We start from the raw sequence: 24,126 nt of genomic DNA, 5'->3' as shown, positions 1-24,126 counted from the left end.
ATGTTTGGTTTCCTTTCCGGCTGTGCGGTGCTGTTTCTTTACTTACTACGGCGACACGTGCCAACTTGCAACAAAACAGTCGCAGTTCAGACAAAAAGGACACAAAATTGTGACAATGTGACTCCCAAAAATGCCAACAACTTTCAACAATCTATCAATGAAAGCTTGAGCTGAACATCATTTTCTGCTGGCTACTGCTTGACTCCCAAGAAATTTGTAACGCACAAATAGAACTTTCCAGCATTTGTAGTAATTTTAGGCAGCTCAGCCGATGTTCCAGGCTTTCTTAGAGCTGTGTGCTCAACGTGTTCACTGAAGCATCATACTGCTTACTCTTTGACCAACACTTACCAAGCGGACAAACGGATGCCGTGGCAGCATGCCTGTTCGGAAAAGAGCCCTAGCCCAGCGGCAGACTCGGCGCTTGTTAGGAATCGCGTCTATTTCAATTAGCACTTTTCGCTTTCAAAAAGAACAAGCGCACATACATTACTTTATTAGAAAGACCGTTAGAGATTTCATCTGGTGTCATGATGAAAGCTTGCCTTATCTTTGTTGTCGAAGCCTGTAATATTTCAAGCAGTTGAGAAAAATAGTTGAAGTGCGCCAGTATAGATGTTAAAACATGGGTATATGCGCCAGCCAAACGCTTAGCCGCTATTCGTGGACAGCCGCGTTCACGCGCTCTGGTTCGTGATAACTGCGAACAAGCCAAGCACTCTAACGTGTGGCTGTAGATTGTCTTTGAAAGAATAAGTTTTATTTCTTTTCTTGCAGCCGTCTGAAATAGTCATGGTTAAGACTGGAGACGCGTTCCCAGAACAAACTTCGCCTTCTGAAACCTTTTAACTACGATCCTTCAAGATAACTCCGCCTACATTAAATATGCATACGGCCTAGTATCAGACACGAATACAAATCCAAGCAAGGGCAATCCAGAAACACTACGCATACAATAAGGCGTATTCAACGTCGATACCGGTGCACTAGCCACTGTAGGGGTTCTCCACAAAGTGGAATAATAGAGCAGTCAACCATGGCACTGCATCAGCAGAATAGGAAGCTATAATCCTCGCAATACATAATCTCACACAAATAGCATGTCTAAACTTTATTAAGAGTAGGGTATCCCCGCTTGCGATATCGGTCCTTCGAACCAGACAAGTGCACGTTGACTTTTAACGTTAGTGTGGATACCTGGCCACCAAGCTATAGAAGGAAACAAGTTGGTAGACAACTCAGGCCAGGATTTTTTCCCCCGGGAAGCCGATAGATGCACCTCGATTGGAATTGGACCAGTTCGATCCACTCAAAACGTAAAACCCGACACTACAAGAGAGGAAGACATAATGAGTGTTGCAGCGCTAAACACGAACCATAATATGCTTCCATCTGTTATATCGCTCTCGTATTGGCGCTGAAAGTAGGCCCGCAGATAGCATACAATCTTCTATCGCTTACCTTATGCGATCAAAAGTCCACTCAAAACGTAAAACCCAACACTACAAGAGAGGAAGACATAACGAGTGTTGCAGCGCTAAACACGAACCATAATATGCTTCCATCTGTTATATCGCTCTCGTATTGGCGCTGAAAGTAGACCCGTAGATAGCATACAATCTTCTATCGCTTACCTTATGCGATCAAAAGTCCACTCAAAACGTAAAACCCAACACTACAAGAGAGGAAGACATAACGAGTGTTGCAGCGCTAAACACGAACCATAATATGTTTCCATCTGTTATATCGCTCTCGTATTGGCGCTGAAAGTAGACCCGTAGATAGCATACAATCTTCTATCGCTTACCTTATGCGATCAAAAGTCCACTCAAAACGTAAAACCCAACACTACAAGAGAGGAAGACATAACGAGTGTTGCAGCGCTAAACACGAACCATAATATGCTTCCATCTGTTATATCGCTCTCGTATTGGCGCTGAAAGTAGACCCGTAGATAGCATACAATCTTCTATCGCTTACCTTATGCGATCAAAAGTCCACTCAAAACGTAAAACCCAACACTACAAGAGAGGAAGACATAACGAGTGTTGCAGCGCTAAACACGAACCATAATATGCTTCCATCTGTTATATCGCTCTCGTATTGGCGCTGAAAGTAGACCCGTAGATAGCATACAATCTTCTATCGCTTACCTTATGCGATCAAAAGTCCACTCAAAACGTAAAACCCAACACTACAAGAGAGGAAGACATAACGAGTGTTGCAGCGCTAAACACGAACCATAATATGCTTCCATCTGTTATATCGCTCTCGTATTGGCGCTGAAAGTAGACCCGTAGATAGCATACAATCTTCTATCGCTTACATTATGCGATCAAAAGTCCACTCAAAACGTAAAACCCAACACTACAAGAGAGGAAGACATAACGAGTGTTGCAGCGCTAAACACGAACCATAATATGCTTCCATCTGTTATATCGCTCTCGTATTGGCGCTGAAAGTAGACCCGTAGAGAGCATACAATCTTCTATCGCTTACCTTATGCGATCAAAAGTCCACTCAAAACGTAAAGCCCAACACTACAAGAGAGGAGGACATAATGAGTGTTGCAGCGCTAAACACGAACCATAATATGCTTCCATCTGTTATATCGCTCTCGTATTGGCGCTGAAAGTAGACCCGTAGATAGCATACAATCTTCTATCGCTTACCTTATGCGATCAAAAGTCCACTCAAAACGTAAAACCCAACACTACAAGAGAGGAAGACATAACGAGTGTTGCAGCGCTAAACACGAACCATAATATGCTTCCATCTGTTATATCGCTCTCGTATTGGCGCTGAAAGTAGACCCGTAGATAGCATACAATCTTCTATCGCTTACCTTATGCGATCAAAAGTCCACTCAAAACGTAAAACCCAACACTACAAGAGAGGAAGACATAACGAGTGTTGCAGCGCTAAACACGAACCATAATATGCTTCCATCTGTTATATCGCTCTCGTATTGGCGCTGAAAGTAGGCCCGCAGATAGCATACAATCTTCTATCGCTTACCTTATGCGATCAAAAGTCCACTCAAAACGTAAAACCCGACACTACAAGAGAGGAAGACATAACGAGTGTTGCAGCGCTAAACACGAACCATGATAGGCTTCCACCTGTTATATCGCTCTCGTATTGGCGCTGAAAGTAGGCCCGCAGATAGCATACAATCTTCTATCGCTTACCTTATGCGATCAAAAGTCCACTCAAAACGTAAAACCCGACACTACAAGAGAAGAAGACATAACGAGTGTTGCAGTGCTAAACACGAACCATAATATGCTTCCATCTGTTATATCGCTCTCGTATTGGCGCTGAAAGTAGGCCCGCAGATAGCATACAATCTTCTATCGCTTACCTTATGCGATCAAAAGTCCACTCAAAACGTAAAACCCGACACTACAAGAGAGGAAGACATAACGAGTGTTGCAGCGCTAAACACGAACCATGATAGGCTTCCACCTGTTATATCGCTCTCGTATTGGCGCTGAAAGTAGGCCCGCAGATAGCATACAATCTTCTATCGCTTACCTTATGCGATCAAAAGTCCACTCAAAACGTAAAACCCGACACTACAAGAGAGGAAGACATAACGAGTGTTGCAGCGCTAAACACGAACCATAATATGCTTCCATCTGTTATATCGCTCTCGTATTGGCGCTGAAAGTAGGCCCGCAGATAGCATACAATCTTCTATCGCTTACCTTATGCGATCAAAAGTCCACTCAAAACGTAAAACCCGACACTACAAGAGAGGAAGACATAACGAGTGTTGCAGCGCTAAACACGAACCATAATATGCTTCCATCTGTTATATCGCTCTCGTATTGGCGCTGAAAGTAGGCCCGCAGATAGCATACAATCTTCTATCGCTTACCTTATGCGATCAAAAGTCCACTCAAAACGTAAAACCCGACATTGCAAGAGAAGAAGACATAACGAGTGTTGCAGCGCTAAACACGAACCATAATATGCTTCCATCTGTTATATCGCTCTCGTATTGGCGCTGAAAGTAGACCCGTAGATAGCATACAATCTTCTATCGCTTACCTTATGCGATCAAAAGTCCACTCAAAACGTAAAACCCAACACTACAAGAGAGGACGACATAACGAGTGTTGCAGCGCTAAACACGAACCATAATATGCTTCCATCTGTTATATCGCTCTCGTATTGGCGCTGAAAGTAGACCCGTAGATAGCATACAATCTTCTATCGCTTACCTTATGCGATCAAAAGTCCACTCAAAACGTAAAACCCAACACTACAAGAGAGGAAGACATAACGAGTGTTGCAGCGCTAAACACGAACCATAATATGCTTCCATCTGTTATATCGCTCTCGTATTGGCGCTGAAAGTAGACCCGTAGATAGCATACAATCTTCTATCGCTTATCTTATGCGATCAAAAGTCCACTCAAAACGTAAAACCCAACACTACAAGAGAGGAAGACATAACGAGTGTTGCAGCGCTAAACACGAACCATAATATGCTTCCATCTGTTATATCGCTCTCGTATTGGCGCTGAAAGTAGACCCGTAGATAGCATACAATCTTCTATCGCTTACCTTATGCGATCAAAAGTCCACTCAAAACGTAAAACCCAACACTACAAGAGAGGAAGACATAATGAGTGTTGCAGCGCTAAACACGAACCATAATATGCTTCCATCTGTTATATCGCTCTCGTATTGGCGCTGAAAGTAGACCCGTAGATAGCATACAATCTTCTATCGCTTACCTTATGCGATCAAAAGTCCACTTAAAACGTAAAACCCAACACTACAAGAGAGGAAGACATAACGAGTGTTGCAGCGCTAAACACGAACCATAATATGCTTCCATCTGTTATATCGCTCTCGTATTGGCGCTGAAAGTAGACCCGTAGAGAGCATACAATCTTCTATCGCTTACCTTATGCGATCAAAAGTCCACTCAAAACGTAAAGCCCAACACTACAAGAGAGGAAGACATAACGAGTGTTGCAGCGCTAAACACGAACCATAATATGCTTCCATCTGTTATATCGCTCTCGTATTGGCGCTGAAAGTAGACCCGTAGATAGCACACAATCTTCTATCGCTTACCTTATGCGATCAAAAGTCCACTCAAAACGTAAAACCCAACACTACAAGAGAGGAAGACATAACGAGTGTTGCAGCGCTAAACACGAACCATAATATGCTTCCATCTGTTATATCGCTCTCGTATTGGCGCTGAAAGTAGACCCGTAGATAGCATACAATCTTCTATCGCTTACCTTATGCGATCAAAAGTCCACTCAAAACGTAAAACCCAACACTACAAGAGAGGAAGACATAACGAGTGTTGCAGCGCTATAAACACGAACCATAATATGCTTCCATCTGTTATATCGCTCTCGTATTGGCGCTGAAAGTAGACCCGTAGATAGCATACAATCTTCTATCGCTTACCTTATGCGATCAAAAGTCCACTCAAAACGTAAAACCCAACACTACAAGAGAGGAAGACATAACGAGTGTTGCAGCGCTAAACACGAACCATAATATGCTTCCATCTGTTATATCGCTCTCGTATTGGCGCTGAAAGTAGGCCCGCAGATAGCATACAATCTTCTATCGCTTACCTTATGCGACCAAAAGTCCACTCAAAACGTAAAACCCGACACTACAAGAGAAGAAGACATAACGAGTGTTGCAGTGCTAAACACGAACCATAATATGCTTCCATCTGTTATATCGCTCTCGTATTGGCGCTGAAAGTAGGCCCGCAGATAGCATACAATCTTCTATCGCTTACCTTATGCGATCAAAAGTCCACTCAAAACGTAAAACCCGACACTACAAGAGAGGAAGACATAACGAGTGTTGCAGCGCTAAACACGAACCATGATAGGCTTCCACCTGTTATATCGCTCTCGTATTGGCGCTGAAAGTAGGCCCGCAGATAGCATACAATCTTCTATCGCTTACCTTATGCGATCAAAAGTGCACTCAAAACGTAAAACCCGACACTACAAGAGAGGAAGACATAATGAGTGTTGCAGCGCTAAACACGAACCATAATATGCTTCCATCTGTTATATCGCTCTCGTATTGGCGCTGAAAGTAGGCCCGCAGATAGCATACAATCTTCTATCGCTTACCTTATGCGATCAAAAGTCCACTCAAAACGTAAAACCCGACACTGCAAGAGAAGAAGACATAACGAGTGTTGCAGCGCTAAACACGAACCATAATATGCTTCCATCTGTTATATCGCTCTCGTATTGGCGCTGAAAGTAGACCCGTAGATAGCATACAATCTTCTATCGCTTACCTTATGCGATCAAAAGTCCACTCAAAACGTAAAACCCAACACTACAAGAGAGGAAGACATAACGAGTGTTGCAGCGCTAAACACGAACCATAATATGCTTCCATCTGTTATATCGCTCTCGTATTGGCGCTGAAAGTAGACCCGTAGATAGCATACAATCTTCTATCGCTTACCTTATGCGATCAAAAGTCCACTCAAAACGTAAAACCCAACACTACAAGAGAGGAAGACATAACGAGTGTTGCAGCGCTAAACACGAACCATAATATGCTTCCATCTGTTATATCGCTCTCGTATTGGCGCTGAAAGTAGAGCCGTAGATAGCATACAATCTTCTATCGCTTACCTTATGCGATCAAAAGTCCACTCAAAACGTAAAACCCAACACTACAAGAGAGGAAGACATAACGAGTGTTGCAGCGCTAAACACGAACCATAATATGCTTCCATCTGTTATATCGCTCTCGTATTGGCGCTGAAAGTAGACCCGTAGATAGCATACAATCTTCTATCGCTTACCTTATGCGATCAAAAGTCCACTCAAAACGTAAAACCCAACACTACAAGAGAGGAAGACATAATGAGTGTTGCAGCGCTAAACACGAACCATAATATGCTTCCATCTGTTATATCGCTCTCGTATTGGCGCTGAAAGTAGACCCGTAGATAGCATACAATCTTCTATCGCTTACCTTATGCGATCAAAAGTCCACTCAAAACGTAAAACCCAACACTACAAGAGAGGAAGACATAACGAGTGTTGCAGCGCTAAACACGAACCATAATATGCTTCCATCTGTTATATCGCTCTCGTATTGGCGCTGAAAGTAGACCCGTAGATAGCATACAATCTTCTATCGCTTACCTTATGCGATCAAAAGTCCACTCAAAACGTAAAACCCAACACTACAAGAGAGGAAGACATAACGAGTGTTGCAGCGCTATAAACACGAACCATAATATGCTTCCATCTGTTATATCGCTCTCGTATTGGCGCTGAAAGTAGACCCGTAGATAGCATACAATCTTCTATCGCTTACCTTATGCGATCAAAAGTCCACTCAAAACGTAAAACCCAACACTACAAGAGAGGAAGACATAACGAGTGTTGCAGCGCTAAACACGAACCATAATATGCTTCCATCTGTTATATCGCTCTCGTATTGGCGCTGAAAGTAGGCCCGCAGATAGCATACAATCTTCTATCGCTTACCTTATGCGGTCAAAAGTCCACTCAAAACGTAAAACCCGACACTACAAGAGAGGAAGACATAACGAGTGTTGCAGCGCTAAACACGAACCATGATAGGCTTCCACCTGTTATATCGCTCTCGTATTGGCGCTGAAAGTAGGCCCGCAGATAGCATACAATCTTCTATCGCTTACCTTATGCGATCAAAAGTCCACTCAAAACGTAAAACCCGACACTACAAGAGAGGAAGACATAACGAGTGTTGCAGCGCTAAACACGAACCATAATATGCTTCCATCTGTTATATCGCTCTCGTATTGGCGCTGAAAGTAGGCCCGCAGATAGCATACAATCTTCTATCGCTTACCTTATGCGATCAAAAGTCCACTCAAAACGTAACACCCGACACTACAAGAGAAGAAGACATAACGAGTGTTGCAGCGCTAAACACGAACCATAATATGCTTCCATCTGTTATATCGCTCTCGTATTGGCGCTGAAAGTAGGCCCGCAGATAGCATACAATCTTCTATCGCTTACCTTATGCGATCAAAAGTCCACTCAAAACGTAAAACCCGACACTACAAGAGAGGAAGACATAACGAGTGTTGCAGCGCTAAACACGAACCATAATATGCTTCCATCTGTTATATCACTCTCGTATTGGCGCTGAAAGTAGGCCCGCAGATAGCATACAATCTTCTATCGCTTACCTTATGCGATCAAAAGTCCACTCAAAACGTAAAACCCGACACTACAAGAGAGGAAGACATAACGAGTGTTGCAGCGCTAAACACGAACCATAATATGCTTCCATCTGTTATATCGCTCTCGTATTGGCGCTGAAAGTAGGCCCGCAGATAGCATACAATCTTCTATCGCTTACCTTATGCGATCAAAAGTCCACTCAAAACGTAAAACCCGACACTACAAGAGAGGAAGACATAACGAGTGTTGCAGCGCTAAACACGAACCATAATATGCTTCCATCTGTTATATCGCTCTCGTACTGGCGCTGAAAGTAGGCCCGCAGACAGCATACAATCTTCTATCGCTTACCTTATGCGATCAAAAGTCCACTCAAAACGTAAAACCCGACACTACAAGAGAAGAAGACATAACGAGTGTTGCAGCGCTAAACACGAACCATAATATGCTTCCATCTGTTATATCGCTCTCGTATTGGCGCTGAAAGTAGGCCCGCAGATAGCATACAATCTTCTATCGCTTACCTTATGCGATCAAAAGTCCACTCAAAACGTAAAACCCGACACTACAAGAGAGGAAGACATAACGAGTGTTGCAGCGCTAAACACGAACCATAATATGCTTCCATCTGTTATATCGCTCTAGTATTGGCGCTGAAAGTAGGCCCGCAGATAGCGTACAATCTTCTATCGCTTACCTTATGCGATCAAAAGTCCACTCAAAACGTAAAACCCGACACTACAAGAGAGGAAGACATAACGAGTGTTGCAGCGCTAAACACGAACCATAATATGCTTCCATCTGTTATATCGCTCTCGTATTGGCGCTGAAAGTAGACCCGTAGATAGCATACAATCTTCTATCGCTTACCTTATGCGATCAAAAGTCCACTCAAAACGTAAAACCCAACACTACAAGAGAGGAAGACATAACGAGTGTTGCAGCGCTAAACACGAACCATAATATGCTTCCATCTGTTATATCGCTCTCGTATTGGCGCTGAAAGTAGGCCCGCAGATAGCATACAATCTTCTATCGCTTACCTTATGCGATCAAAAGTCCACTCAAAACGTAAAACCCGACACTACAAGAGAGGAAGACATAACGAATGTTGCAGCGCTAAACACGAACCATAATATGCTTCCATCTGTTATATCGCTCTCGTATTGGCGCTGAAAGTAGGCCCGCAGATAGCATACAATCTTCTATCGCTTACCTTATGCGATCAAAAGTCCACTCAAAACGTAAAACCCGACACTACAAGAGAGGAAGACATAACGAGTGTTGCAGCGCTAAACACGAACCATAATATGCTTCAATCTGTTATATCGCTCTCGTACTGGCGCTGAAAGTAGGCCCGCAGATAGCATACAATCTTCTATCGCTTACCTTATGCGATCAAAAGTCCACTCAAAACGTAAAACCCGACACTACAAGAGAAGAAGACATAACGAGTGTTGCAGCGCTAAACACGAACCATAATATGCTTCCATCTGTTATATCGCTCTCGTATTGGCGCTGAAAGTAGGCCCGCAGATAGCATACAATCTTCTATCGCTTACCTTATGCGATCAAAAGTCCACTCAAAACGTAAAACCCGACACTGCAAGAGAAGAAGACATAATGAGTGTTGCAGCGCTAAACACGAACCATAATATGCTTCCATCTGTTATATCGCTCTCGTATTGGCGCTGAAAGTAGGCCCGCAGATAGCATACAATCTTCTATCGCTTACCTTATGCGATCAAAAGTCCACTCAAAACGTAAAACCCGACACTACAAGAGAGGAAGACATAACGAGTGTTGCAGCGCTAAACACGAACCATAATATGCTTCCATCTGTTATATCGCTCTCGTATTGGCGCTGAAAGTAGACCCGTAGATAGCATACAATCTTCTATCGCTTACCTTATGCGATCAAAAGTCCACTCAAAACGTAAAACCCAACACTACAAGAGAGGAAGACATAACGAGTGTTGCAGCGCTATAAACACGAACCATAATATGCTTCCATCTGTTATATCGCTCTCGTATTGGCGCTGAAAGTAGACCCGTAGATAGCATACAATCTTCTATCGCTTACCTTATGCGATCAAAAGTCCACTCAAAACGTAAAACCCAACACTACAAGAGAGGAAGACATAACGAGTGTTGCAGCGCTAAACACGAACCATAATATGCTTCCATCTGTTATATCGCTCTCGTATTGGCGCTGAAAGTAGGCCCGCAGATAGCATACAATCTTCTATCGCTTACCTTATGCGATCAAAAGTCCACTCAAAACGTAAAACCCGACACTACAAGAGAAGAAGACATAACGAGTGTTGCAGTGCTAAACACGAACCATAATATGCTTCCATCTGTTATATCGCTCTCGTATTGGCGCTGAAAGTAGGCCCGCAGATAGCATACAATCTTCTATCGCTTACCTTATGCGATCAAAAGTCCACTCAAAACGTAAAACCCGACACTACAAGAGAGGAAGACATAACGAGTGTTGCAGCGCTAAACACGAACCATAATATGCTTCCATCTGTTATATCGCTCTCGTACTGGCGCTGAAAGTAGGCCCGCAGACAGCATACAATCTTCTATCGCTTACCTTATGCGATCAAAAGTCCACTCAAAACGTAAAACCCGACACTACAAGAGAAGAAGACATAACGAGTGTTGCAGCGCTAAACACGAACCATAATATGCTTCCATCTGTTATATCGCTCTCGTATTGGCGCTGAAAGTAGGCCCGCAGATAGCATACAATCTTCTATCGCTTACCTTATGCGATCAAAAGTCCACTCAAAACGTAAAACCCGACACTACAAGAGAGGAAGACATAACGAGTGTTGCAGCGCTAAACACGAACCATAATATGCTTCCATCTGTTATATCGCTCTGGTATTGGCGCTGAAAGTAGGCCCGCAGATAGCGTACAATCTTCTATCGCTTACCTTATGCGATCAAAAGTCCACTCAAAACGTAAAACCCGACACTACAAGAGAGGAAGACATAACGAGTGTTGCAGCGCTAAACACGAACCATAATATGCTTCCATCTGTTATATCGCTCTCGTATTGGCGCTGAAAGTAGACCCGTAGATAGCATACAATCTTCTATCGCTTACCTTATGCGATCAAAAGTCCACTCAAAACGTAAAACCCAACACTACAAGAGAGGAAGACATAACGAGTGTTGCAGCGCTAAACACGAACCATAATATGCTTCCATCTGTTATATCGCTCTCGTATTGGCGCTGAAAGTAGGCCCGCAGATAGCATACAATCTTCTATCGCTTACCTTATGCGATCAAAAGTCCACTCAAAACGTAAAACCCGACACTACAAGAGAGGAAGACATAACGAATGTTGCAGCGCTAAACACGAACCATAATATGCTTCCATCTGTTATATCGCTCTCGTATTGGCGCTGAAAGTAGGCCCGCAGATAGCATACAATCTTCTATCGCTTACCTTATGCGATCAAAAGTCCACTCAAAACGTAAAACCCGACACTACAAGAGAGGAAGACATAACGAGTGTTGCAGCGCTAAACACGAACCATAATATGCTTCCATCTGTTATATCGCTCTCGTACTGGCGCTGAAAGTAGGCCCGCAGATAGCATACAATCTTCTATCGCTTACCTTATGCGATCAAAAGTCCACTCAAAACGTAAAACCCGACACTACAAGAGAAGAAGACATAACGAGTGTTGCAGCGCTAAACACGAACCATAATATGCTTCCATCTGTTATATCGCTCTCGTATTGGCGCTGAAAGTAGGCCCGCAGATAGCATACAATCTTCTATCGCTTACCTTATGCGATCAAAAGTCCACTCAAAACGTAAAACCCGACACTGCAAGAGAAGAAGACATAATGAGTGTTGCAGCGCTAAACACGAACCATAATATGCTTCCATCTGTTATATCGCTCTCGTATTGGCGCTGAAAGTAGGCCCGCAGATAGCATACAATCTTCTATCGCTTACCTTATGCGATCAAAAGTCCACTCAAAACGTAAAACCCGACACTACAAGAGAGGAAGACATAACGAGTGTTGCAGCGCTAAACACGAACCATAATATGCTTCCATCTGTTATATCGCTCTCGTACTGGCGCTGAAAGTAGGCTCGCAGATAGCATACAATCATCTATCGCTTACCTTATGCGATCAAAATTATTTCGAAACCCACGTCATCTGCAGAATTAGCGACCCATAAAGAGCCTTCATTTGGCTCGCCGATGCTGCAGACGGTGTAGATTTCGAAGCATGTTACAGTTTGCGTTTAACGTCGCAACAATCGGTATGCACCGCCTGCCAAAAACCTTCGCAAAAACAAGATTTACCACCGTAGGCTGCAGACTTAAACATTACTCAGCCCTTCTATTCTACGCAAGCCAAACCCAGATTCTATGAGATCAAAACACAAGTATTCCAGGTAGAAGACGGACTTTTCTATAGGCCTCGGGCCTTCCAAAAAACGACGTCTTTGACCTTATAACTCAGCCAACGCGGCAAGGGTGGGAGGCAGCACTGCCAAGATCGGACTAAGGATGTACGCTTCAGCTTGTCGAATAGGCTAAGGGCGCAGCTTACGTCAGTGGAGTCCCGGAATAAGGACGCCACTATCCTCTTTCCTACCATATACTTTACTTCAATACAAGATTTCATCGTCATCATCGTACGATCTCCCGCTGCACCATTTGTTCTTAAGCATGGCAATTTCATGTCCCCCCTTCTGTGTCCGAGCAGCCCATATATATTATCTTAAATAATTTAGCTGCTCTTATTTGTATAATCTGCCGGATAACATAATCTGCCGGATAACTTTATCCCGCATTTCGGCTGCACCCTGTGCGTATAACAGCTGAGTCTCTATCGTCATCATTGAATGTTTTAAGCAGAAAGTTCATTCATCTAATCTCGACAACGTGTTTGCCCAGAGGGCCATGTAAGGTAAGGAAGGGTATGTATGCCTGGAAGCGATAATTCTCAACAATATAGCTCAAGGCGCAAAAATACCCTCGTCTTCATCAAGTTCCAACTGCAAAGCACTCTCGCGCTGTCCAGTCAACATCATCGTCTTCATGACGTTTCATCTGCATGGCTCATTCATTCAGTCTTAGACGAGAAAGAAAGTACAACTTTAATATTCAAAGAAAAGGTATGGGTCGGGAAGGCGGCCAGCATGTGCTTCCGAGACCATGAAAATAGTCTACATGCAGAATGTAGCCAAGGTTCGCTAGAGCGGTGTAAGACAAATCCATCAGGTGGCGTGACAGAACACGTAATGCTTTCGCATTACTGCACCTAAGCAGACCTAAGTGCGCCCCTGAAATGTTTTTTTTTTTTATGATCAGAAAAGATCTAAATATCTTACATCAAGCCAAAGCCTGATCGAACACCATTCGGGCGCCTGTATATACTGTCCTGTATGATTTGCGGGATTTTACTCGAATCATCATATTGCACTGCTACTGTTTCCTTTCACTGTTACGACGCCTTGCTCTACCGTCATGCAAATCACGTTTAGTTCGCATGTAGCTAAAAGTTTATTGTCCTTGAGCACAAATCAAACCTGACCTACACTTTGCTTCATTTTACTTCGCTCAAAACTTTTCCACTCTGTAGTGATTCCTGATTCCTCCATGGATATTAGCTTTCTCTCTGCAACAGCGGCTTAGTAACCATGATGTGAATATTCGCTAAACCAAAGTTTATAAACTTTATTCGCTTCATAATTATTTACTTCTAGCGATCTGCATTACTCATTTATTGCCGTTGGTTTCGAATGTGTCTGCTACTGAAAAATACTAGGATTTCCAAAACTGAAAATAAATTTTCAAGCGAGCGTTAATAATTTACCACTTCTGTTATTGCTCTGTACAAAAAAGTCTTTATTCCGGCTGCGGGCCCGCTTCTCAATGCAGGCGTAATTCTATAACGCCCATATTCTCTGCGGTAGCAGTGGATGAATAATGTCCTTATATGGCCGAAATCAAACCAAGTTCCTTCATCGCAGTGCCTTTTGAGAGCCCATTGTAGCTTCGCACGTTTTTTGTTTTGTTTTTTTTCAATATGCAGTACCATTCTGACAAGCATCCAGATTTTCTGAGAGATGTGCTTAATATATATAAATAAAGGTGAAACAGTAGTTTAACATTCTCTCCATGCTACATGGCTCATTCGAACTGAAATGGGAACGCAGCATGATCACATAAGATGTCATTGTGCCATGAATGAGTGCAAAGTAAATTAGTAAAATATTTTATGAAAATATAATCGTACATTAAACCTCAAGTTGTTGATACATATTAACAAGATGAAAACAGTCAAGTTTTACCACAAAGTATTCACTCGTGTGTCTTCATGTCTGCAGGATTCCAACACTACCTAATACTTCAAGCCGAGCCTCGAGGGGTACCACTGCACCTCAAATTGCTTCCCGAATGGCTCAACAGCCTGGGATACACGTCCTACATGGTCGGAAAGGTCAGTCCGGTGGCTCAAAACATGATACGGGCGAACTGCACTCACATTGTACGCAGGTGGCTCATTTTCCTGTTATGAACATTTCTCAAAATGTTTTAACGATAAGAATTTTAGAAAAAGCGTCTTGCGTCTATTTTTGTAAATCGACCATGAATTTCTACTCCGATTTCTCATCCCTAAGTCGACGAACATCACTGTCAACCATGCAGAGCCTAGATTTAAACCTTCACTGTGTTAGGTATACTACTGTCAGTTTTAGTAAAGCGAGTGGTTTGCTTTTTCATCCTACTTCATGTGGTGTATACGTATGCGCAATATCAAACGAATTTATCTCGCAGTATGACATTCCCATCGTCTGTGATGTTACTGAATTACAGTCTTTGTCAAAGGTTTAGAGCCGAGAGGCTTCTGAGCCACACTTATTGGCACGTAATACATTCCCGGTGTTCTAAATATGTTGAAGGTACGAAGATTTTTCTCCTACGCACTCTACTCGAAATGTGCTTCATGAACTCTAAAGCAGTGCCACTGCACGACTTAGAGGCAGGCCCCCTGGGCTCTAAACTTTTAACAAATACTGTACGTTTCTCCTTCACGAACTCTTCATTCACGACTAATACTAGAGCCGCTACGAGCACTCCTTGCAGTCAAAACTTCGAACAAGAGCGGTGCGTGGTGATATAAGTATCTAGTTCTCACTGCGCTTCTTTCAGCTAACACCAGCGTGAAAAAATGTCTAGTGCTTCCTGTAGCTTTCGCCATGAAGAAATGCGAAGTTTTGAGGAATCTTTTTATCGCAAAACGAGTGCTATTCACCACCACAATAAAGCCAACCTCGTTTCCATGTGATGTTGCATATCCCGCTGCTCATACGCTCTCCGCTACCGACAGAGAATCTTCTTCGATTTTTTTTCTCGAAGTGAACTAAGCACGAAACTCACATTGCTTTCACATTTCTGCATGTAAGCAGACTTAAGTGCACATACGTAATTTTTTCACTTTGTTTAGATACGAGATGACCCATTACCGTATTTAAACTAATGTGGCCTACAAACGCATAGTGAAATACGTGAGTAGACAAAGCTATCTTCAAGATGGAGAAGTAGAAAAACTTATGCACCACTTGCCTCCTTTTTTTACACCTCATGAACGTAGACGCTTCGGCTGACAATCCGGACACCTTCAAGGAATCAAGTCAACTGAAGGGCTGTATTGTTTTCAAATATGCACACACACACAAAAAAAAAATCACTCTTCAAGCCGAATTTTTCAAAGCTGCATGATGGAATTGAAGTGAAGGAACAGAATTTCATTCCTTTTTTTTTTTAGTGGCACCTTGGTTTCTATAAGACTGCATACACTCCAACAAGGCGAGGCTTCTCAAAGCATGTAGGAACCTGGGGTGCCTTCGTGGACTACTACAATCACGGTCGAGATGCGGTAATGTAACCTTTGCTACCTGAAAAAAAAAAAATAATTTAAGCAGAATACTATTTTGTGTATGTGCAGGTATTGAAAGAAAGGTAGGGTCAACTTCATCCCCACTAAAAGCGGACTCGAAAGGACGTTATCGAACTCCTCACCAATCAAGTAGAAGTAGTAGTATAAAAGTATTATAATTAATTCGCCTCGTGCTGCTCATCCTTCATTACCATGACTACAATCATTGTATTTTTTATCTCAACATGATGGGTGCCAGTTGTGCTAATTTATTCAAACAAACTTTGCGGAGATCTTCGGCAACCGCTATTGCAGTTTGCTTGAAGTGTACGTTGTACAGCATCCCTCTTCAAACTCATCCCGACTTCCGTTACGGCTACCAAACATCTGACGGGCCTGTGATGCATGCGAAACCTGTCGAGCTCCGCCGAATGGCCGCAAATTCTGGGTCCACGTGACAACACGCTAATAGAGTTATTGGGGTCGCTTTAGGCCGCCTTCTGACGTGCTCTGTCGCCAGCTGTCGTGTAGTCGGAACAAAGTAACACAAGAAGCCGAAGGTCGCGCCGCGGACACCGCAACACCTCGAGTCTTCAACGGCTCCGGCTTGACTACTGAATCAGAAAATGCGCATGCAACCTTGTCTACGCAATCTTCCTCGCTAAGAAGGGAATGCTTAAATTCAAATGAAGAATTTTGTTTGTTTTTGCAAACAGTTTTGCGATATTAGGAGGTGTACTTAGAATCTTGTGTTACCGAAAGACCGCAATGATATGACAGGCCAAAGAGAAGCACAAACACAGCAAATGTGTCTACATACGCACCTTTGATAACTGCCGTGCCAAGTATAACCTGCTGTATCCAAAAAGCACACTAACGTTGTGCTAAATCTACTGACCAACGGCGCTCAGCTAAGCGGCACTACTACAATGTGCGCAAGCATTTTAAGAGACGAAGGTAGACGAAGACGAAGGTACGGGGTGCCCATTCATTCAGAAGAGTTCAATAATACCTTCCCGATCTATAAATAAGAGAAAAAAATGGCCATTTTATTTTAGCAATACCCTAAGTGGTCAGTTTTAAGAAGCATGAGACGCTACAGTCTCTTCTGTTTATTGACGGCATGACAAGTGGTGTGATTTCTCTCTTTTTTTTTTTTAAGTCCGACATTCTTCCCCGTTGCTGAAAAAAAAAAATAATTTGCATCCGAAAAATAGCAAAACGAAATGTGCTCACATACTCTTTCCCATCCTCAGAGGTACTCAACAACTTTCACCGTGCAGTATTTGTGGCCATTCTTCTCTCTGTTTTCTTTGTGAGTGCCCGATATACAGTGAGGAAAGGCAGTGTCTGTACCGTACGCTGGAACAACTAGATGAACGCCCATTGACTGAAATTAAGATTTTTAGGTCCCTGGCCACGGCGATCGTCTGCGGTGAAGGCCTCCCAGGCACTGCTCAGCTTTATGAAAAGCACAGGCCTAATCGAAAGGCTATGAGTTTGCTATGATATGACTGTGACGTGATGTGATGTGGCCTGTCTGTTATCAGTGGTATGTGACCGTACTAACTTCAACTATCCCTCTCTCACAACTTTTATATCCTCTCATCCCTTTCCCCCAGTGCAGGGTAGCAAACCGGTTGCTTTTACTGGTTAACCTCCCTGCCTTTCCTCCTCATCTTACTCCTTCTCTCTGTTTTTTTTTTTCGTTTTTGTTTATTGAAATATATTTTTAACGTTTCGCCTGCATTGCCTTCAGCTATCAGTGTCGTACAGAGTGCAAAAAGAAAAATAGCGATACCTTGTTTGTACAGCCTGGTATGAAACATGGGCTGGATTTTCGTCGAGGTCTCCAGCCATCCATGGGCGACGATGGAGCCTACTACACACACATTGTCACCGAAGAAGCTGTGTCCATAATTAGAAGCCATCCGAAGGAGAGGGTATGTCGAATTTCTCGCTTTTATACATTCCCAGAGAGTGTCTTGAGAGCATTTTTTTTTTCTGTTCAGAGGATTACATCGAAGAGCAGATCGACATTTGTACTTAAGTATCAGCTTTTGAATTTGTTTCAAATATTGTTTTAAAAATCCGCAGAAACGACAAGATAGAGGCAAGGAGGCGATGCAGGGCAGTGCTGACAACTAACATTCATTGAAAACACACTTGGCTTATATGGATCAGACGCGCGTCTGATGTATTTAAGCCAAGTGTGTTTTCAATTAAGGTCAGCATTGCCCTGCGCTGTTTCATTGCCATTATCTTGTTTCTGCGGGGTTCTTTACGATGTCAAACCAAAAGGCGTACAAGCACGCTCTTTGAGATATATACATGCTTTTAAATTATTCCCTGTGTTTGTGATCGCAGGCGTAGCATAACTGCGAACCGAAGTACCAGCAAAATATACAACTTTACGCTTTCAAAGACGTAAACTGCAGAACATGAAGGTAGCTTTGTCATCAGTTTGGTTTTGGTAGTAATGTCCTCTCGGTCTTTGTGCCGTCCACTTGTGTGGAGGTGAGCAACGGTAGCCGCAGCCGATGCTGCAGCAGTACCTGGAATGGACTTCTGGCACTCATGATTGCATAGGTTATGAAGAGACGACTTAGAGTAGGAAAGCCGATGAATTCAATGATTAGCCTAGTTCGCTGATAGGATCTGAGTCACGGTCTTCTATTTTTGTAGTGTCAGACGTGTTTAAAAATTTGAAGCACGAAACACTGATTTCAGTAACAACCATTTTATTATCCAGGCGGAAAAGCAATCATTCACTCTGTTTTCCTGCTTACAACGAGCGAATGGTTGGTATCTTTAGCTGCATATGTCTCTCATCAACGACAAGGCTGCCCTCAATTCTTGGGCAGCCAGGCTGCACGATTCCATTCAACCTAGAAGTGTCACTTCATCCGACGGAAGGCTGTTCAGCCTCCGCTGTTAGTCCTGAGAGCATGTTAAAAATAGATCAGTCACACAAAAATGTCTCCATTTTTGTTAAAGGCGATTTTGCGATCACCAGAAAAATCTCTGAAGGATTCGTCGATGGTATCTCCCTTTTTTTTTTTTTTACGTCGCACTTATAAGCCAAAGTATTGAAACATTTTTCACTATTCCTTTCATCATATAAACAAACCTTATATTCTCAAAAGGGAATTAATTGCCTGTGCAACCTATAAAGTTGACTGAAACGGTTAAGTAAATGCTGAAGGGTCCTTTTAATTCGAGATCGCCAAGAATACTGGAAAAATTATAGCATACGTGTCTATATAATTTGTGCCTGTACAGCTGATAGCCGACAACTGTCCGACTAAAAGGGAACTGGAGATCTCATCAGAAGCTGCAATCGACCAACTAGGACCCTTAGTGACGAGCTGCTCTCAAGATTACGTTGCTACATAGTATTTTCAAAGAAACGATTGATTTATCGTGGAAAGGGTACAGTTTTAGCTGAAGGGAGCGTTTTTCTGGGCCACCATAGCAACCGGGAAATAATTTTACCTTCTCTCAGCAAGATTGCGGCACTCGTTTCTCACTGTTCGTTGTTGCACGCTTTAATCCAATAACCGTGCACGTGTACCCACAGCCCATGTTCCTCTACCTGGCTCATCTGGCTCCTCACTTTGCCAGTCTGACGGAGCCTTTCCAAGTTCCTGAACAGTACATACGAGGATACGAAGACATCGGACATGTCAATAGGACCCTGTACGCAGGTAAGGTATGCAGAAAAAACAGAACTATGGAGGAAGAGAGAGCACTAGGATACTATAGGGCGCGCAGAGGGGTTGCATGCCATGAGTCATTTTTACGTAGGAATGAATGGCAGGCGAGGCTATAAAACTCTTCTCATTTAGTATCAGAATATACTTAAAGAATGACCTGAATCCAGTGAGCTCCGGACAAAGCCACACTAGCTCAGCAGCGTAAGTACAAGGGTGCAATGGTGAGTGAAAGCCAAATAATAATAGTTTTCTTATAATCGCACAAGTGATAATAAATTACGATGCATATTGCTGCTCGCTAAGATTGGTAGCATTACATTACAATTACTTCCAAGAATTATTGCAGTTACACTTAAATTACTTTTCGTTTTTCATGCAGCAATAACTCAAGGTAAGCAGTACAATCTGTGGGACTGGTCAACTCTGTCTTAAAGGTAGGACGAGATAGATTGAATGGGTTCTTTTAATAGTCTAGGGTCCTAATCGCATACCATGTCGAAGATGCCGACAATTCTTGTTTTTATTTGTGTGCCGAAAGAATATGAAGATGAACGAAGGCTCCTTGACGGCTTAGGAGTCATCAGTAAATAAAAGTCTTGTCGGCGTAGATGTATAGCGTGTCCAAATCTCAACTCGAGGGTCGAGTGCTCGACTCCCAACCCTCCTAAAGTTTTGTTTTGGCGCTAATAATTTACTTTGCAATCGCACACATCATAGGACGTTTGAATCCTGTCGTGACCCATAATGGCAATTTATCTGATATTTTATCCAATATTAACTCCGTGTTTAGCCACTACCCTGCCCACCAATGAATAATGGCCTATACGTCATTACTGTCGTGCTATAATATTTTTAAATTACTCATGCGAGGTTTTCAGGTTGTGAAATCCCGACCTTCTTAACCAATCGTGGCAATTTCCGCGCCCAGCACTGAATCGCACCGACCAAGCCGTGCTACATTTAATGCCAGCATCTTTCGATACATGCAGAGCACATTCTTTGGAAATCCTGCCAAATTCCGTCCAATCCGACTATCTTCTAATCTCTCGTCTTTCCTCTAGCTGTTACCAGGCGACGACAAAGCCAACAAAACACAGGAAACAGAAACTTAGCGAGCACTCATTATACTTTCACTGTTCCCAAGACAGAAATGACCGGCGAACAAAGTGCCTTGCTGCGCTGAAGTGTCTCCACCCCATTGAGGCCTACAAAGCCACTTATCTACAGTTGTGACAGCGTTAAACCTCCCATTACGAGGAAAACCCGGCAGCACCAGCATTGTGTGAGGAGAATATTTGACGTCACACATGGTTGCGGCGCAATCGAAAAGTAAATAACTGTGCGAAGTTATTCTTCCTTAGTAGTTCACGTGAACGTTACATTTTGTAACGCTGCAAGTATCTTATCAAAGAGAGTCTATATATTTTCGATATATCCTGTCTCAAAACATTCTAGAGGGCACTTTGGATTACTAAAGTGCGATGAGGTGAAATCCATTATAGCGCGGTGGATCGTAACCATCCACTACAGCACCTCTACCTCCCTCTCGTTTTTCACTCCCACCTTCCTTCCTTTACGGCACGGTTTAGGTACCAGCGGAAGTGTGACAGATATTGCGCCTTTTCTTTCTTGTAAACCAATTTGAAACCCCGCTGATGCCTGCTGTATGGGTATGCTTGTGTTTGCTATGTAGTGCGGTGCTAGAAGAGGCTAAATGAAAGGCGCCGCGCAGACGCCTGGATCGGACACCTGGCTTTGTCAGCTTCGTCAGCTTCGTATATGCGTGTATCGCCTGATGACGTCATGACCAGTCGTGATGGTACATCGCGCGCCCCTTGTCGAACGCAACCAACGTTTCGTTGAACGCATCAAAGTTCACCGGCTTTCTATAATTGGTTTACAGTAATAGAAAGGCGCAGTTTCTGTCACTCGTGGAATCCCGCTACTATCGAACTCACGGTGGACAAGGAGAATTATGATGTGTGTTTCACGATCCCGAGCGTGACGCTATTGGTTAAAGCGCTCAGATGGGGATCCAAGGGATGTAGGTTCGATTCCCGGTGCAGACAGAATTTATTTATGTTCATCTATCTTTCTCATGGTAGACAAGGAGAATTATGATGTGCGTTTCACGATCCCGGGCATCATGGCCGATGACGTCACGAGGTAATGATGTCACAATCTCGCGCTATCCCACGGGATCTCGCGAATACGTATGACACTTCTCGTGGCCGGACGGACAGGGTCGTAGCCGAAAGCATGAGCCATTATAGGCTTTTGTCTTAAAAAAAAAAGGAAACGTGGCAATGGTATGTCTCATCCTTGATCGGAGATTCACCTAGGCAGACCAATTTCTCCGATGAACTTCATTCGAGCCCAGTCTGAGAAAAGTGAAAGGTATTTCGCAGCTGATTATTCCTGTCTCATAGTTCGTTCATCATCATCATCATCATCATCAGCCTGACTATACCCACTGCAGGGCGAAGGCCTCTCCCATATTTCTCCACTTAGCCCGGTTCTGTGCTAGCTGCATCCACTTGAACCCTGCGAACTTCTTAACCTCATCCGCCCACCTAACTTTCTGCCGCCCCCTGCTACGCTTTCCTTCCCTTGGAATCCAGTTTGTTACCCTAAGCGACCATCGGTTATCCTCTCTTCGCACTACATGTCCTGCCCATGCCCAATTTTTCTTCTTGAGTTCCACTAGAATGTCGGTAACCTGAGTTATTTCTCTGACCAACTCTGCACGCTTCCTATCTCTTAATGTTACCCCTACCATTTTTCGTTCCATAGCCATCTGGGTTGTCCTCAACTTAAGTAGAACTCTCTTGGTTAGCCTCCACGTTTCAGCCCCATAGGTGAGTACAGGTAAGATGCAACTGTTATATACTTTCCTCTTTAGCGATACCGGTAAGCTGCTAGTCATAATCTGCGAGTGCTTGCCAAATGCGCTCCATCCCAATCTTATTCTTCTTGTTATTTCCTTTTCATGGTCCGATCTGCGGTTACTACCTGTCCTGAGTAGACATATTCGCCTACTACTTCCAGTACTTCGCTACCTAATGTAAACTGCTGTTCCTTTCTGAGGCTGTTGAACATTACCTTAGTCTTCTGCATATTGATTTTCAAGCCTACTTTTCTACTTTTCCTGTCTAGGTCACCAATCATTATTTGCAGTTCATCCCTCGAGTTGCTTAGCAAGGCAATGTCATCAGCAAATCGCAGATTACTGAGGTATTCTCCATCTACCCTTATCTCTAACTGCTCCCATTCCAAGTCTCTGAATACCTCCTCTAAGCAAGCTGTGAATAGTACTGGGGAGATTGTGTCTCCTTGCCTAACACCTTTCTTTATGGGAATTTTGTTTTTTTATGCAGAACTATGGTTGCTGTGCAGCCAATATATCTTCCAGCACTTTCACGCACGGCTCGTCTACCCCCTGATTTCGCAATGCCTGCATCACCACCGAGGCTTCAACTGAGTCAAATGCTTTTTCTTAATCAAGTCTCATAGTTCATTATATTAAAATTATTAACTACAAAGCTATATTTGAAAGCGACACTTCATTTCCTGTCTCAACTGGGTAATACTCTTCTCTGGCCACATCCATAGGAATGGTGTCTGCCCTGGACGAGTCTGTCGGCACGGTGTTTGCGGCACTCCATGCACGAGGCATGCTCGACGACACCATAGTGGTGTTCACGTCGGACAATGGCGCCGCCTCCACGTCATTTGGGATGAATGCCGCTTCGGCCTGGCCCCTGAAGGGAGAGAAGCAGACGCTGTGGGAAGGTGGAGTCCGCGTTCCGGGCCTCATGTGGACGGCCGATCCCCTCTGGCATGGTCCGGGAACGGTGTACGATCGCTTCTTTCACGTGACAGACTGGTTGCCCACACTGTACGAGATGGCCGGTGGGTAGCTTTTTCGGTTTTATGCCAGCTCAATAGACGATCGTCAGTATATCTAAAACTCCAGTCCGTCCCTACTTTTAGTTTGGCGCGTGTTGCCATTCTGGAGTTAAGCCGTCCCGACAGCAGTAATGCGTTGCATTGTTGCCGATGCTATGATTATTATCCAGTCGCCCTTGCCGCAAGGACTGGTTGCCATAGTTAACGTATATCCCATACGACTATGCTAAAACTCTCTCTTGACTTGCGGGCAAGCTGTTCATTCAGAGCCACACGACGCAAACTGTTCCTTTGATATTAAGCATTTTTCACTCACGCAAACTATTCGCCCAAAGATGCCCATTTGTCCCCTGAACAGTGAACC

General features: G+C 43.5%; 1 protein-coding gene across 1 annotated transcript in view; it reads left to right on the top strand.

The window, feature by feature from the left end:
* The window catches only part of LOC146198466 (arylsulfatase B-like), a 33,983-nt gene that overhangs the window by 6,868 nt on the left and 2,989 nt on the right, over nucleotides 1-24,126 (top strand). The window contains exons 3-7 of the mRNA XM_084591906.1: nucleotides 14,585-14,697; nucleotides 16,027-16,137; nucleotides 17,952-18,080; nucleotides 19,718-19,844; nucleotides 23,466-23,765. Coding sequence (XP_084448032.1) covers nucleotides 14,585-14,697; nucleotides 16,027-16,137; nucleotides 17,952-18,080; nucleotides 19,718-19,844; nucleotides 23,466-23,765 — 780 coding nt within the window. The remainder of the gene's footprint in view (nucleotides 1-14,584; nucleotides 14,698-16,026; nucleotides 16,138-17,951; nucleotides 18,081-19,717; nucleotides 19,845-23,465; nucleotides 23,766-24,126) is intronic.

Source organism: Amblyomma maculatum, chromosome 2 (genome assembly GCF_055883805.1).
Source record: "Amblyomma maculatum isolate TAMU_Amacu chromosome 2, ASM5588380v1, whole genome shotgun sequence".
Classification (NCBI taxonomy): Eukaryota; Metazoa; Arthropoda; class Arachnida; order Ixodida; family Ixodidae; genus Amblyomma; species Amblyomma maculatum.
This window is presented reverse-complemented; position numbering and strand designations above follow the sequence as displayed.